A 15,310-nucleotide genomic window follows, 5' to 3' on the forward strand; every position below is an offset into this window, starting at 1 on the left:
CATTGATTAGCATTACAGGTCTAGCAAATATGCATCTTACAGCTGCTGCTGCTAACTAGCAAGTCCTCGAGGGTGAAAAGGCCACGGCTGCCTTGCTAGTGATTAGGAAGCAGTGCTGCTGAAAGCATTTAGGAACAGAGATGTAAATTCTGAACCTCATCACATCTGAAGTTTGGTTTATTTGATGTTAGTAACAGTATTCACAAGGTACGAAGATAACAAGTGTTTAGGAAAAAAAAAAACTCGACAGTCCATATTTACATTAATGGAACATGGCAGAGGCAACCTAAAATTCCCTAACATCAATAGCAGAGACATCAAGAAATACCTTTTCTGTGTCTGCAAACAACTTGCACTAAAACCAGCTCTGCCTGGAACATCTTAATTCACTGCAGTACATCTATAATTTGCTGGAAGCACTGGGAAAATAGAGTGCATGCATTACCAAAACATGTGGACGTGCCACAAACTGAAACACAAATAGAAAGAGCTGGAAAGAGCATGCTGGAAGCCCTTCCTCTGAGCAAAATGCAGTTTCTATAGAGATTTCTGTGCAAACCTTTCTCGGTAAAGTTATTTTCATACAGATGCAAAAGGAAGGACATAGGTACAACGTCTCAGAGGAAACCTTTCACTTAACTCCTCCTGAAGCATTTTACAGTGATGTAGATGTTTCCTATACGATGATAATCTCAGACAGTGTATCAAGCCATTTACATAGAGCATGCAAAGCCAGGGGCAGTCCAAACAAAAAAAACCAAAACACCATCACCTCGATTCAGAAATCTGATGACTTCATCAATCTGGAAAGTTTCCAGCTCAAAGAAACTGCAAAACAGAGGAAGTAGCTGAAGCCTCATTTATATCTCAAGCCCCAGAAGATTTCTTATACTACATCCTGAGTGCAACTGCTGCTGCTCTGCAGGAAATAGTCCTCAGCAATTCAGCTCCATTGACTTCATCTCTTCTGAAGGGGAAGCGCTGTATTGCTGGTTAGACTGGGTGGTTAGGTGACAACAGCTTGATGAAAAGAGACAAGGTTTTCTACACATGCTGCTAGGCAAACGTCTGTCTCTTTCATTTTTAAAGAATCAGGTCAACACCAACCTTTCAACAGAAATACTTGTACATAAGTCTAAAAAGTATGAAAAAAATGAATAAACCATCATAATAAGAATGCAAACTATCCAATCTTGTTTGATTAAAAAAACAGGAGAAGTCATATGAGAGAAAAGGTAAAAGGGAAAACAATGTTCTTTGCAATTCTAGATTATACCAGAATTTGTGCCTGTAAGAAAATAAGGAGGAAATATTGCCAAGAGACAAAAGTTTCCATGCAACGTTTAACACAGGTCAGAAAATGCTTTTTTCCTAAGGTCAAAACTAACTGACCTTGAGGTCACAAAGCGTTTAATTTTGTACTTTATCTACTCAATTACCATATTTGTTTCAAAGGTAAGAATAAAAAATGTCAGTGCATAAAGCTACCTGGAAGGACTGGGTTAAATACTTTCTCAGAGGGAAAAAAAAAAATAAATAAAAATCTTTAAAACAAATTAATACTCTAGAACACTTAAGAACACCGGTATACAAGTACATATCCCCAATATAAATCTAAAATGACCACACTATTCTAAAGGAAAAAATACAGGATCACCTAGAGGACTGTTTAAGTAATATACTAGTTGTTGGTAACCAAATCAAGTTCTTCAGTAATTTTGAAGAGGATGTTAAAGAGCTGATCAGCTAAAATCAAACAAAAAACCTTTTAACGTTGCTGACCAGTGCGGACTATGAACACAATACCTAAACTGAATGATGTATCGTTCAACCAGCATGAGCAAGAGTAATGTAATCTCCTAGGATTTTACTGTTTTGTTCTTTTTTTGACAGATGTACTTATCATGTGTTATTTTGCATATTTTTCCTCTCTGAATTACAAATATGCAATAAGCAATTTCATAATTAAGTTTAACTTGAGTCATAAAAATTGCCGTAGTCTAATATTAAAGAATTATTCACTCTGCTCTGAACTCTGATGGTTAATTTACTTACTGCAAGGTCTGGGAAATTAATTCATTAAGCTGTTTAAATAATGAGGATATGAGGCCAACATACAGCAACAAAAACAATATATTTCAGATAAGTAAGTCACAAGATAATCTGTTTTTCTTTTCGCCAAGAAGCTCTATCTGCTGCTTATTCCTTCTTGCTAAATTGGTATGGGATATACAGTACAAATGCAAAGGTCCAGCAGTTAAAAGAAAAGAATCTGTTGAGGTGAAATGACCACTGAATTATTAAACCAAGAACATAGTCGATATAATAAATACAAAGTAGTATTTAGTGATGTGACCAGAAAACCTAAGTAGTGTCATTACAGTCAAGTTTAGTCATCAAGGCAGAGGCAAGTAAGCCAAAAAGTAGACATACGTGAAAGCAAAATTTGAAACTAGTATGATAAAATAGAAAAAGGAATTATATTAAGCTCTACCAGATAAAAATCACTAAGCAAGGTAACAATTCCTCTGCACTAGGAAAATTTTAAATACTCTTGCATTCAAAATAAGATGAAAAATGCTGAAAGACTGATTCACTAACATTCATCCCCCCTAACATCATTCCCTAAAACTCAATTTTTGAGACAGGCAAGAAAATTAGACAAACTAATGGCTATCACTCAAATACCAAGGGAACAGAAAAGAAAATTAATTGATGCAAATACTCAGAAGTCAAGTACTACCGTGTCTATTTTGCATACAAAACCAAAATGTAAAAAAAGGGCATTTCATTATACATCCAAGTATCTCCACATGTTGAATTACTTACAGGTGACGACTAGTTTTACAAATGAACTACCCACCCAACTTCACAGGAAATGTTACGTTCTTTTGACAGCGTAAATACCAGACATTTTCAGAAAGCAAATCAATGAACAGATGCAATCTCATTCTTCTTTAAAACATATTGGTAATGCTATTAGAAAAGCATTTTCCTTATTCTCTTCTTAGCATGTAACAGGTTTTTTTTCTATTGTTAAATGGCTATAATAAATTGTCTGAAATATAACTCTACTACAAGAGAAATTAATCACGTTTGCAGCATTTTGTGACACACTGTACCAGCATTTTATCAGCGTTTTGCTGTTATCACAGCTTCTCTCCTCTCCTACCACCAGTTCAATTTGTTCTGGGCACTTACTTTTAGAAAAGCAGTAGTCTCTCTCAAATCACAAACTATACTTACATCCAAATAACCCAATAATATATTTGCCAAACACTTAAGAAGTCAATAATTTGGAGTGGAAGCAGGATTAGTTTTTAAGTCCACAAGTCTGAAACATTTAAATATTAGTTTACAAATATTGCTTATAGCTTAATAGCATCATAGATGTAACTTCTCAAAGATATTGGCTCTAGACAGTAATTATATCCTCAGCCTAATGTTGCAGTTAATGGACATACACATTTCAATGATAATTGCAAAGCCTGAACATGATAATGTGCTTTTATTAGCAGCTACAAAATAAGGCTCAGTTACAGCCAACTGCAGAACTGAACTATGCTAATTATTTATTTTTAAGATTGCCCGATTTGTGCTACAAAATTCTAAAACAAAATAGCACAGCACTTAAACCAGTGTTTTAACTGCAGACGTGATTATATAGTATTTATATAAAGATCTAGGCAGGTTTTAGTTGTTATGAGCAATGAGCCAATATATAACGAGTTAAAGGTGGAAGTAACAGAACAGCAAATTCGCTGTACTTAAAAAAAAAAAGAAAAAAGAAAAGGAGATTTCAAGGATGTCAAGACTTCAAAAGCACTGCAAGAAAAGGAGGAAGGCTAGGGGTATATGGGAGAAAGCAAAACAAGAATTCCCCATGCAAATGCAGATGAGAAAGTGCTGTATAGTTCCAGAAGAAAAATATCTGAATTCCAGCATAAAACCACCAAGTACAAAATGACAGAACTGAGGATGCATAAAATGAAGACAACTCAACCTGTTGAGAAAATCAACATTTATGACTCTACAAAGTTCTCAGTGTTTGTCTTTACATCCTAATATGTTCTTTGCTGTACAGAATTTCCAAGTAATGGGAAAATTCAAGAAAGGAATTTCTAGAAGTAGTTAAAGAATGTACAGGGATTTTAAGTTTGCCAAGGCATTGTAAGAAAGGATTGCTGTCTAGTCCCATGAAATAAAGTGTCACAGGTTCTAGCTCACTTGCTTTTGGTTTGTTGATATGGGTTTTTTTAAAAAAATTTAAAACCAAATCCCTCCAAAATTCTGCACTAAGTACTTAAAAACTATTAGATTAAGAAGTACTAAGTACTTAAAGAAAGTATTAGATTTCTTCAAAGGGAATTCAATTATTTTTCACATGCAACAAGATGGTTGTCAGTGCAAGCCACAATCCAGAATTAAAGATAACTACACATTTTTATAAGCAATGGCACAATTAGCTTGTCCATTCGTTAGGCAATTAACAAATCAATCAAATATTAGTTCATGAATATTTGCTGAAAGTTCCTTCTGTTCATGGCATAATAGAAACTATAATAAAATCATGGAAGGAAAGGTGCCTGAGTAATATTTACCTGAGTAAATCTTCTCTAGCTCCTAAAGTCACTAGAAATTGCTAAGTCAGGTAAGAAGTCAGAGCCTCACAAAAGAGGGAACCAAAGTAATTCACATGCACATAAAGTAACGTTTTTTCTGAGGACTGAAATAAAAAAAACCCCAAACACACTGCCAATTCTTTTGTCGAAAAAACCTGGTGAATTCTGAACACCGAGCTGCTGCAAGCCAAACCGGCAACTCCAATCCCCCAGAAAGATCCTACACATCGAAGTCTGAGCTACAGATTTTACTAGTTTTGTGGTTGTCTCCACTCTGGAAGACAGATATTTAGTTTAAGAAATATGAAACGTTCTCATCTCATTTTTGCTCTTTAAAGCTTTGGAAACAAGATTTTTCTCTAAAAGGTGTGACTAAAACCGCCAGGAAGTTACTTGTCAAATATTACAACTGTATTTGTCCATTTCAGTCTTATCTTTCCCAGCATTTTCACTATAGCAAAATCTCTTAGAAATTTAAGTTGGTACCTTGGAATGTCTTAAGTTCTGTAGGTAAGCATAGTATCTTACATGCTCTATTTTAAAGTTAAAAATATTTAGAAGGAGCAGCTTACAAAGGAAGTCATTCATAAGATTCCTAAGGATGTTCACATCAGTTCCACAGATTTGGAAAAATCCTGCAATCCTTTGATCACTCACTACAACAATAATACCTGCTTATTTTGATTTCTGTACTAGCAATTATATTTTTTATATATATATATATATTCTATATATAATTCTATTTAATTCAGCATGGACTGTTACATGAATCTGGAGGCTTTTATGACCAGCACTATGCAGTGTTTTCCTCTCATCTGGAGGAACAGATACCTGGAAAAACACACATACCTGTTGTGTTTGATTAAACAAACCCAGTTCTGTTGATGATATTCCTTTCCTGCACACAGAACCAGACGGGAAAGGCTACATGCTGCCTCAAAAGGAAACAGAATTTTGCAACAGCTGTTGAAGCTTTTCATCAGCACCAGCTGGAGCCAAGCCCCACTGAAGTCAATCCCTACTCCCCTTTCCTCTCTGAACTCGGAGGAGACTGGATGAGCTCAAAGTGGCAACTATGCAACAGAGTGAAAATGAGATTTGGCCCAGCAAGGTGAAAAATGCAAGTGACAAGATTTTTCTTCTGAAACAACCATCCATTATTATCCCTTGAATATGCCATAGAAATAAGTTGTACCCAATTCTCCCTGTGATGCTTCCTTAACAAACTCTAAATGTTAAACTTAAATGAGAGGCATTTCATGCAATCTGAAAAATATTCAGTTCAATTAAAAATAATTGATGCATGGTGAAATAATTCTTCCCAAAGCTGCTGTAAAATCTTCAAAAAATAAAGCTACTTAATAATTTTCATCTCCTACAGGCTAGAGAGAAGCATTATTGCATATTAAAAATTGGAGTGTGGTTTTCCCAGAGGTAAAAGAAAGTTATTAAAACAACCTATTTATTGTTGATATAACTATCCATTTGTGCTACACAAAAAGTAACAATTTCAGTACATTAAAAGAAAAGCTAATTAAGGCATAATTAGTATTTTCTATGTTTTGATAATTAAGGGTTAGTTGGCTATTTCTTTTCAAATTTCTATTTGATGTACCCCAACAATGCCTTTAATGAGCAGCTAACACTATTGAATCCCTGATGGCTGAGGAGTTTAGTGACCACTACTACATTACTTTCATTTATCACTGCCTCTTTACCTATAAATTAAAGTAGCCCTGTAGCTATGCTGATCTACTTTATATCAATTTCTTCATCCATATCAGCTGAATATGTATGGCATTAACCTCATTTACTAGTTTGGAAAAGCTGAATTAAAATGAGATCTAATTTCTAGTGCACAGAACAATTTCAAAACTGGCTGCTAATTTCCAGCACCTGTCAGTGTTGCGATCTTCACCTCGTTGTAATGAAATAAAACAGTATATGTATTTTACAGCTCAGAAAAGGATAATCACTCATAAGTGTTAAGATCTCATTAATCATGAAGACACTAGGACCCACAATCTTTATGAGATGCACACATATCAACACTTCTGCTTGCAAAGACACCCCCCCCAAAGCCAGTGGGACTGCTGCAGATCTCTGGGTCTTACATCGTGCAGGGTTAAAAGTAAGCACGTTCTGCACCACTATGGGGTTTGGTTTGTGCTTTTTCTTTTTCCCCTAGGTCAGGTTTCTGTGCCCACAAACAATGTAATCAAAGAAATATACATATACTGATGAAGCATCAAAATAACGTAATTCAGCAGAATACAGATTATACATTAAAAGACAAGCCTGTGTTCTTTGGTTAGGTAACACTGGTTACATCCACTGCAAACAACATACAGCAAGGAAACTGCATCTTTTCTCCCTTCTAAACACACCTTAGTCTAAATTATAAGACTCCAAGTACTTTAAAATTGTCAAGTCTCTAATTGGAAAGCTTTAAAAACACATATAGATGCAATCTCAAATGTTAATACAGTAACTTCTTTGTATTGACCACATAAAGAAAGTATGTGCAGGATACAGTAAGAAATACCATCTGCATCCCCCCACTCCACTATTTAATCATACTTCAACTTGTATTTGCAAAGGCTCTTTATGAAATATTAATCCATAGTCCCGGTACCTTCTTCACTCTCACCTGCCCTAGAGTGGAAAGCAGACCAGCTGCCTCAGATGACTCAAGTGATGCACCTACACTAGGTCAGAACTCACCTCTTCATTTGCACATGGGGCTGTTTCCCAGAAAAGCTGGAATTCTGAGTTCTACTGCGGGTCCCTACTACTTTTACTTAAGGCTGGAGCAATAGAAAAACACAGCTTGCTGCAACAACCTCCTGCCAGCGATCTTCACTTCTGGAGGTAACCCTCCAACTAGAGCCACCTGGCACAGATTAAATGACCTCCCGCCTTCTCTAAACACATTCAGGGCTACTGGTTGATTAGAAGGAACAGAACAGGCAGCGATGAATTGCTTCACAGTGGAGCAGAAGAGTTTACCTAAATTCATTTTAACAAAAAAATTCTTTTTAATATACCTAATGAAACACCAACTTTGCAAACTTAACTATTCTGGTTAAGAATACTGGTGGAATTTCTTAAAAAATTCTTTAAAATTACTTATATAAGCTGAGAACTCCAGACATAATCTATAAGCAGGCTCTGCTGAAGAGCATAGCTCCATCTCAGAGAGTTGCTTTTACTAATGTTCTTTCCACCACCCTCCCCGTACTTAACGTAACTATTCCTAGTAAACTACAGGGATAACTCCCGTTGAATAGCGCCACATGCTGCAGAATCTAAACATGACAACTGCAAAATGCAGATAAAATCCGTATTCTCCGTTAGAAAGCCACATAAAAACAGGAGTACAAATAAGTATAAATAAGTGGCATGATAGGAAGTTCTATATTCTAAATCTAAACCTCACTTAATTATCATTAATTACACTAATATTCTAATGTAGTTTCTTTCTCACCTATAGAACCACTGTGATTTTCCATTAAATATGTCTATCTCCAATCACAAAATACTTAGCAACTAAAAGCATTGGCCCAAAAAAATGAAGATGCAAAAGAACAAACAATAAAAATAACTTTTATTTCTTCATGCATACATTTTTCAGGATGTATTAGAGTATCTCTTAGTTGTACCTTGAGAAAAGTCTTCAACAGAACTCATCTCTTTAAAATCACTGCAAGTTGTGTAGATATGAAAAAAATGAAATGGACATTGTAAAAAGTGTCAGGACTCCAGACCATGAAGACACCTTAGTGTTAAACTTATTTCAAATTAAAGAAACAATTCTAGGCTAACATATGAAATTTTAGTCATTAGCTCTGTTCAATTTCCTACAATGTATTAATCGGCAAAACTTAGCCAACAAGTTACAATTTGATTTACTCACCATCAATTAGAGACAGTCAGAGCTAACTACACCGACCGGTGTCACCAACCTCTCTCCCGGGGCACTGGGAATAGAAGCAGACTGAACCACTCCAGGGAAGGCGACAGATCCCTCCTGCTGCCTTTTTTCCCCCCCTCAAAAGAAAAATCTCTGATGTGCCTGGAAGCAGGTCCTGGCCAGCAAATCTTGCCTTTTTTATCCTTGTTTAGCCTAAATTAGTGTCCCAAGGACAAAAACGTTGAGCTGTATTTATTATTAGTGTTAACAAACACATTCTGCAACAACACAAGAGCACAGAACAGACCTCAAGGTCTGGTCTATCTGCCACAACAAGGTAAGAACTTGTGCTCATTAAGGGACAACTGTGCTCTAACCCACAATAAAAAAGGCAGCTAAAATACTTTTGTAGTACCCCCAAAACTTATTTTTGCACTTGCCATGGAAAAATCACACAACTTAGCCCAGATGTCACCAGACAGTCTCTAAACTGCAGGCTATTCTGTAGAAGTCCCACCTGTGGCTGGGTAACTAAGAAGAGACCTTCCTTAGCGTGGCTCAAGGAGTGAACTCATGTGCTGAGCTGGAAAAGGAGCCAGTCTCCTCTGCCAACTCTCCGTGTTCAAAGATACTGTAATTCCCATCACGTTTCCTCCCCATATTCTTTACCTTTTTAAAATGGCAGTAATGAGCTATTTAAAACGTGCCAGGTTAAAATAGAATCTTGCAGTAACAGAAAAATTCCTTATTGGTGCTTGATGAACGTAACACCCAGCCCAAGTGGGAGGGCTCATTTCTGTGCTAAGGCTGCCTTGCACTGGCTAAGCCACAGCAAACAACCATGACCATTTATAATAGTCTTATTCTGAAGCATGAGATTAGACCAGCAGGACTTCTGGTTTATTCTGTAACTTTATGGAAGAATGAATTAAGTATACCTGGACATATATCAAAGGCTCCCATAGCCCGAGTAGCCTCCATACCCACTCTGGGTAGTACACACTAGGACTCCCTTACTGGTGTAGTCAAAAACTTTCCTAGGTCTTCCTTCCAAGCCAATTACTACCTATCTTTCCCTTGAAGGTAGCTGAAAACATGTGAACACTAGATTTTCTAAAACAACTCTCAACATCCTTGAGTTTTGTCCCACCCCAATATCCTATTTGCTAAACTAAACCATAGCAGCGTCTTCTGCATGTTACTTGTGTTGTCATATTCTGCAATTTGTCTACGCTCTTCTCAAAAGCGTGGTGTCCAAAATTGAACACATTATTCTAGCTGACACCTGGACAGAACCAATATTCAGAATAGAATATGAAATTCCAGCACCTGACAAAATACTCCTGCTACTTCAGTCACAGTGATGCTGTATTTTTCCTGTGTGTCAAACCACGCGTACTGTGGAGTTAACGCTGCTTACACTCCACAGATTTTCTGAAATAATGCTGCCTGGTCAGAGATTTCCCAGTGGCAGTTCTAAGAGAGAATTTTCATTCCTAAGCATGGTGTTTCATCAGCATTTTAAATTTTCAGGTTTTTTTCTACAGCTTATGAAGATCTTTCTGAACTCAAATCCTGCCCTTTGTGATCATTTCCTCCCAGGCTAGTGTCACTTGCAAATGTAAATAAATAATTGCATAGCTGTTGATATGTCATCAATACTACAAAGGAAAAATCTCATTCAAAACAGCAATGTTTTGTCTAATAAAGAACATGTGTTTGATGTCAGGAATCAGATTTCAGTGCAATATTACACCACTCACAGAAGCGGCTAACAGTGCCACACTGCAGTAATGCTGGAGCTCCCACAGATAGAAGCTGAGACTGTAATTTCAGTAAAACACAGTGCAGTGCTTTGCCAGACAACTTACTATTTATTGCTAACCTGACGGCATCCAAATCAGCAATATGCCACAAAAAGACGACTCTATGAAGGCTAAGTCATATCAATATTAAAATAAAATAGGTATTGATAGACAGAAAGATATTAATAGTGCTGTACAGTATCAGAAAATCCAGTACAGTATTCAATAGAATTCAAAGGTCTATCTGACCCAAAAGACAGTATCTCAGTGTATTACTTTTGTATTAGAAACTACTGGTACTAAAAGTATATTACAGTATCATGGAAGAGATCTCCAAGGTTTTGCTATTCTTCCTTAGACAGCAAGCCCCAGCGGACTGTTTAATAGGAATGTGTTAATTTACCTAGCCAATCTTCTTTTTCTATAATGAGTTTGCTTTTATTATAGGCATATACTTAAGAATATGAGGTAATTAATGAACATTTCTATATTTATACAGATGACTTGTTCCACAATTTCATTAGACTATCCAGTCTTCTCTAGCCATTGTCTGTTTTTCTGTATGCAATCATATGATCAAATAGAGTCATAGTCTCAAAAATTATTTCAATATGGCTGAAGCACGCAGAATTACCATTATCCGTTCTGTAAATAAAACAATTCAAGCAATCCTGAATATTTATATAAATGTGCATTAACTTAGTCATTTGATATATGTCTGATTTTTCTGCTTCCAAGTGCGAGCCTTTTTATTGCATATTTGTAGAGAGCTGCCAGCAAGGCACAGTATCAGAGGATTTACAACCGTGAGGGTAGAATGCCATCTGCTGCTATCCTTGCTGCTACAGCAGGATAAAGGAGCACCACACAAGCACTGCCTTCTGTCTTTATCTTAAGTGTAAAACGTATACAAACATATCATTTTGTTTTATTAGAAAAAAAATAACCAAAACCGCACCAGAAGTAGTAGCTCAGATGCCTTTACACACAGGTTTTGTTCTAAGATCCGGTAAAGCAATGTAACACGGACCACAGGATTCTACAAATGCAAATGAGAGGCTGTTGTATAAGGCCTACTAGAACAAAAAACCAGAAAGTGTAATTTGACTGCAAACTAAATTATACTGGTAGATAATGTAATAAAACCATTAAAAAAAAAGCACACTTGGAAAATGCATTTGCGATGAGATATGGAGTTGCCAGACTAAGGCTTGAACACAGAAATGCCTCTTGAACTGTAAGGCAGCATGAAAGCTTTCCAAAATCCCCCCTTTGCCAGCCTGCTTACATACAAGACAGGTCATAAGCAACGGCAGTATATAGAATATGAAAAATCACCAGTTTAATCATGTCCACTTATCCAGGTGGGGAGAGAAACCAATACAATAAAACAAAACAACACCGTACCACTTGCTTAAATTCACCCTACAGTTTTCCCCCACGTCCTTTCGGTAAAAGTTAATTCTTTCTGTTCAAAGTGTTCTTCAATCAATCAAACGGAAACATTAGCCAGTATTTTACTCAATAATTAACCATTTAGCCTTGCACACACAATGCAATCGCAAAGGCAGGCTTACGGTTACTCAAAGCACATTGCTGAGCTGGATAAATTCATATGTATTGAATTCTGGTGTAGCTGGCAAATGTTCAAGTTTAACATCGTTTTTCTACCAACAACAGAGCTCCAGGTGATTAAGTATAAATAATGCACTTCATTTTTTTGCCCGCTGCTTCACCCGTACAAATGTTTCTTCCAGCTTTCTATAAGGATGGACATAAAAAGCTTGGGTATATGATTTCCTATGACAATGTGCTATAGCATGCCATAGATTGACAGGGCTTCTCCACACGGTTACACCTCAATCAGAACATAAGGCAAAATAAAATCCCTCAAAATCAGACAGAAAGGCAAAATAAGCTGGGAACTACAGCTCAGAATAAGAACTATTGTACAGCCACGATACCTTTTAATTGCCATCAGCAGGAGTTTTGTTAATGAAAACACCAGGAGCACGAGCACATTTTTACTGTGTACCTTCTGTTACTCAGCATTAGAGAAGTGCACCACATTTGAAAATAACAAATCAGCTTTCACAACTGAAAGGAACACGTTGCTTTCATGAAAAAGTAATTCAGTATAGCGTAAAACTTTATTTTTAATATTAAGTGAGGAACCATTCAATAAAGTTGAAGTACAGTTCAAATCTGAAGGGATAAAAGAATCCTTGAGATTGGGACCTTCCACCAGAAAGCGAGGATAGAGTACTACACACGTAAAACCAAATCTCAGTCACTGTCACAACTCTTGCTAAAGATTTGCTTGGGGCTTAAACAGAATTCTTTCCGTCTTTCTCAAGATCAATTGATCTCATCTTACTGACATTCTCTTTATAACATCTATATTATGACTGTCCCCTACAGTTAAGGTGAATTAACTGCTGCCTCTTCAAAAATGCATCTTACTTTTCCCTCTTCCCTATTTAAAATGCAGAAAAGCCAAGTAATGTGAGAAATACAGTGGAAACCACATAAATGAGTAACTGTCAAAAGAACAGAGCTATTAAAAGAATAAATCTTGTGTACCCAGCTGTGAAATATAACACAATATAGCAGAACCCAGCTAAATGTTTGAAATAAAAAATTGAAATGCAAAGTAACCTAAAATTGTTTAATGAACATAGCTGTTAAAATATTAACTCCTTGTATGCCAAAACTCAAAAGCACAGATGGCAGGAAGCTTGTGCAGATGAACAGCACATTCACAAGTTACCTACCTCTATCCATCGGTCTCTCCGTCCAGCCAATCTGGCCCCAGCTAAGCTCAGGAACTTTGGTGGGGAAGGTTCACCCAGGGATCAGTTTCCACAGAGGCTCTTTTATTTCAAATGCTGTGGTTTATGGCAAATATTTACCTTTGAGGTGAGCTGAAGTTGGTCCCCCACATACGTTTTACGGAACTGATCCAAGAACCACAGAATTGCCAGTTCTACTTTTTCATTACTGGACTGTGGTAACTGGGCATCCATCAAAGGTATCAGCTGAAAAACGCTTAAGGATAGAAAAAAAACCCACCATTTTCAGGAAGAGTTCTCAAATTAAATTATTTTATTACATCTAATTTCTTTAGGAACCCATCAGCCATTTTTTGTATGCCTAAGTTTCTTCTAGGATTTTGTTCTGCTTAGATGCTAATTATGCTAATTGACCACTATTAAACATAAACATCAACATAATGCTTTTCTAATTACTTTGTCACTTGAAATTTTCTCAGATACATATGTTAAACTGTGATGAGTTTGTAAAATGTGGTTTTTTTCTTTCTTAGAGCATCGATTCTACGATGAAAGAAACAAAGAAATTTGAGAAGCATGAGTCTTAAAATCAAGTGCAAGGTAAGAGCTGTTCAAGTTTCCTGATAACAGAAACTCCTGTACCTAGTAATAACTTTACTTAGGCAGAATATAATGCACTGTTTGCCTCACTTCTTCCCACTTTTGTCAGTCCTAAAAATTGTGAACAAACATGTATTTTCTGACCTAAATCCTTACTTGGTATGTATCTCCATATGACCAGGACTGATTTCAAAGAATCTACTGCAACCTATGTCAGCTAAGAAAATTTAATTTATTTTTTTTACAAGAATATTCCTTTATTTAATTTCCCGTGTTCTTCTGCTATATATTCCTTGAAATGCTAATTCTCTAGCAATTCAAAAATTATTCTCACCTTTTGCCAATTCTGAAATACATAGTCAGTGGATTAGAAGTCAGTAGCTACTTCATCTGTAAACCTGAATATTAAAACCTCTCACTTTTAATAAAAACATAGTGGAAGACTGCTAACACCGCAGAGCCTCAGGGTAGATTAGGAAGGCAAGAAGCAAAGGAGAAAATTTAAAGCTTTTTAGCCAATTCTAAGTTGTACGTCCTTTTTCACGTGCTAGCTAGTGGATGTATGCATGCCTTTTTAAACACACTTGTGAACAAAAAGGATTAAGGAAGTGTTTGCCACAAGGAATGCATGTCATTCACAATAATCCCTAGCTCAGCCCATGTGCACACATTCTTAAACATAGTGCCTTCTTTTTGATTCCAAGCTGTAGTCTAAAAATAAGTCTAAATTTTCAATGGTTAACCAGCAGATCCTCTGCACTTCTTGATTTGCAATCATTAGTGTAATGTGCAGAAAACGATAGCCATAATCCACAACTATTAATATTCTTGTATACAAGTGTAATGCAAAAGCGAAAACAGGCATATCGAAACACTGCTTATAGCAAGAGACATATTTGCCTTTCATCCTCTGTAATCCAGTTTTGAAATTATAGCATTCATGACTCCCTCACTGCTCAGGAAAGATCAAAGCCAGTGGAATGGTCTCAACCACAGAGAGTCAGTGCAGTCCTTGAGCACCCATCACCTGAGAATTCCAACCAAACAGGACTTACCGACAGGATAATTCTCCATCCATGGCATCATGTTCATCAGTACTAGTGTATGTTAATCGTCCTCCCACAAAAGTACCCACAAAATAGACAAGCCATGCCAGACGTCCTAACATTAAAACGAAAGAAGAACAGTTAATGATTATAAACCATTATGCTAGTACAATACACTTCCACAAGGTATCAGCAGTTCTGTAAGGTACCAGACGGTGGAACGCTGTCAAGAGAACAGTTAGGCTTTTCGCTTTACCAGATTTAAAAACTATCTGGCAAATCAACTAACAAAAAACTCTGAGCAGAACTGACAGATGAACTGTAACAGTCTATTACCCTGGACATGCTTATAAATAAAACACAAAAGAATTTACCTAAAACACAAATTAAGCCAACTCAGCCTGGTAAGATTAGACATACATTTAATCCAGTATCCTCAATTGCCTGCCACAAGTTACTTCCAGACATGGAATAATTTTATCTACAGTGGGGCTATTACATCTACTAATCAGAGCATTAGGAAATAATTGAG

General features: G+C 36.5%; 1 protein-coding gene across 1 annotated transcript in view; it reads right to left on the bottom strand.

Annotated features, from left to right (window-relative positions):
* Positions 1-15,310, bottom strand: part of LOC104267847 (ran-binding protein 17-like) — a gene marked incomplete at its 3' end in the record, with an annotated part of 84,598 nt that overhangs the window by 50,596 nt on the left and 18,692 nt on the right. The window contains exons 13-14 of the mRNA XM_009865163.1: positions 14,788-14,893; positions 13,253-13,388 (exon numbers count right to left, since the gene is read on the bottom strand). Of these exons, the coding sequence (XP_009863465.1) occupies positions 13,253-13,388; positions 14,788-14,893 (242 nt within the window). The remainder of the gene's footprint in view (positions 1-13,252; positions 13,389-14,787; positions 14,894-15,310) is intronic.

This window comes from Apaloderma vittatum, unplaced genomic scaffold (assembly GCF_000703405.1).
Source record: "Apaloderma vittatum isolate BGI_N311 unplaced genomic scaffold, ASM70340v1 scaffold38782, whole genome shotgun sequence".
Classification (NCBI taxonomy): domain Eukaryota; kingdom Metazoa; phylum Chordata; class Aves; order Trogoniformes; family Trogonidae; genus Apaloderma; species Apaloderma vittatum.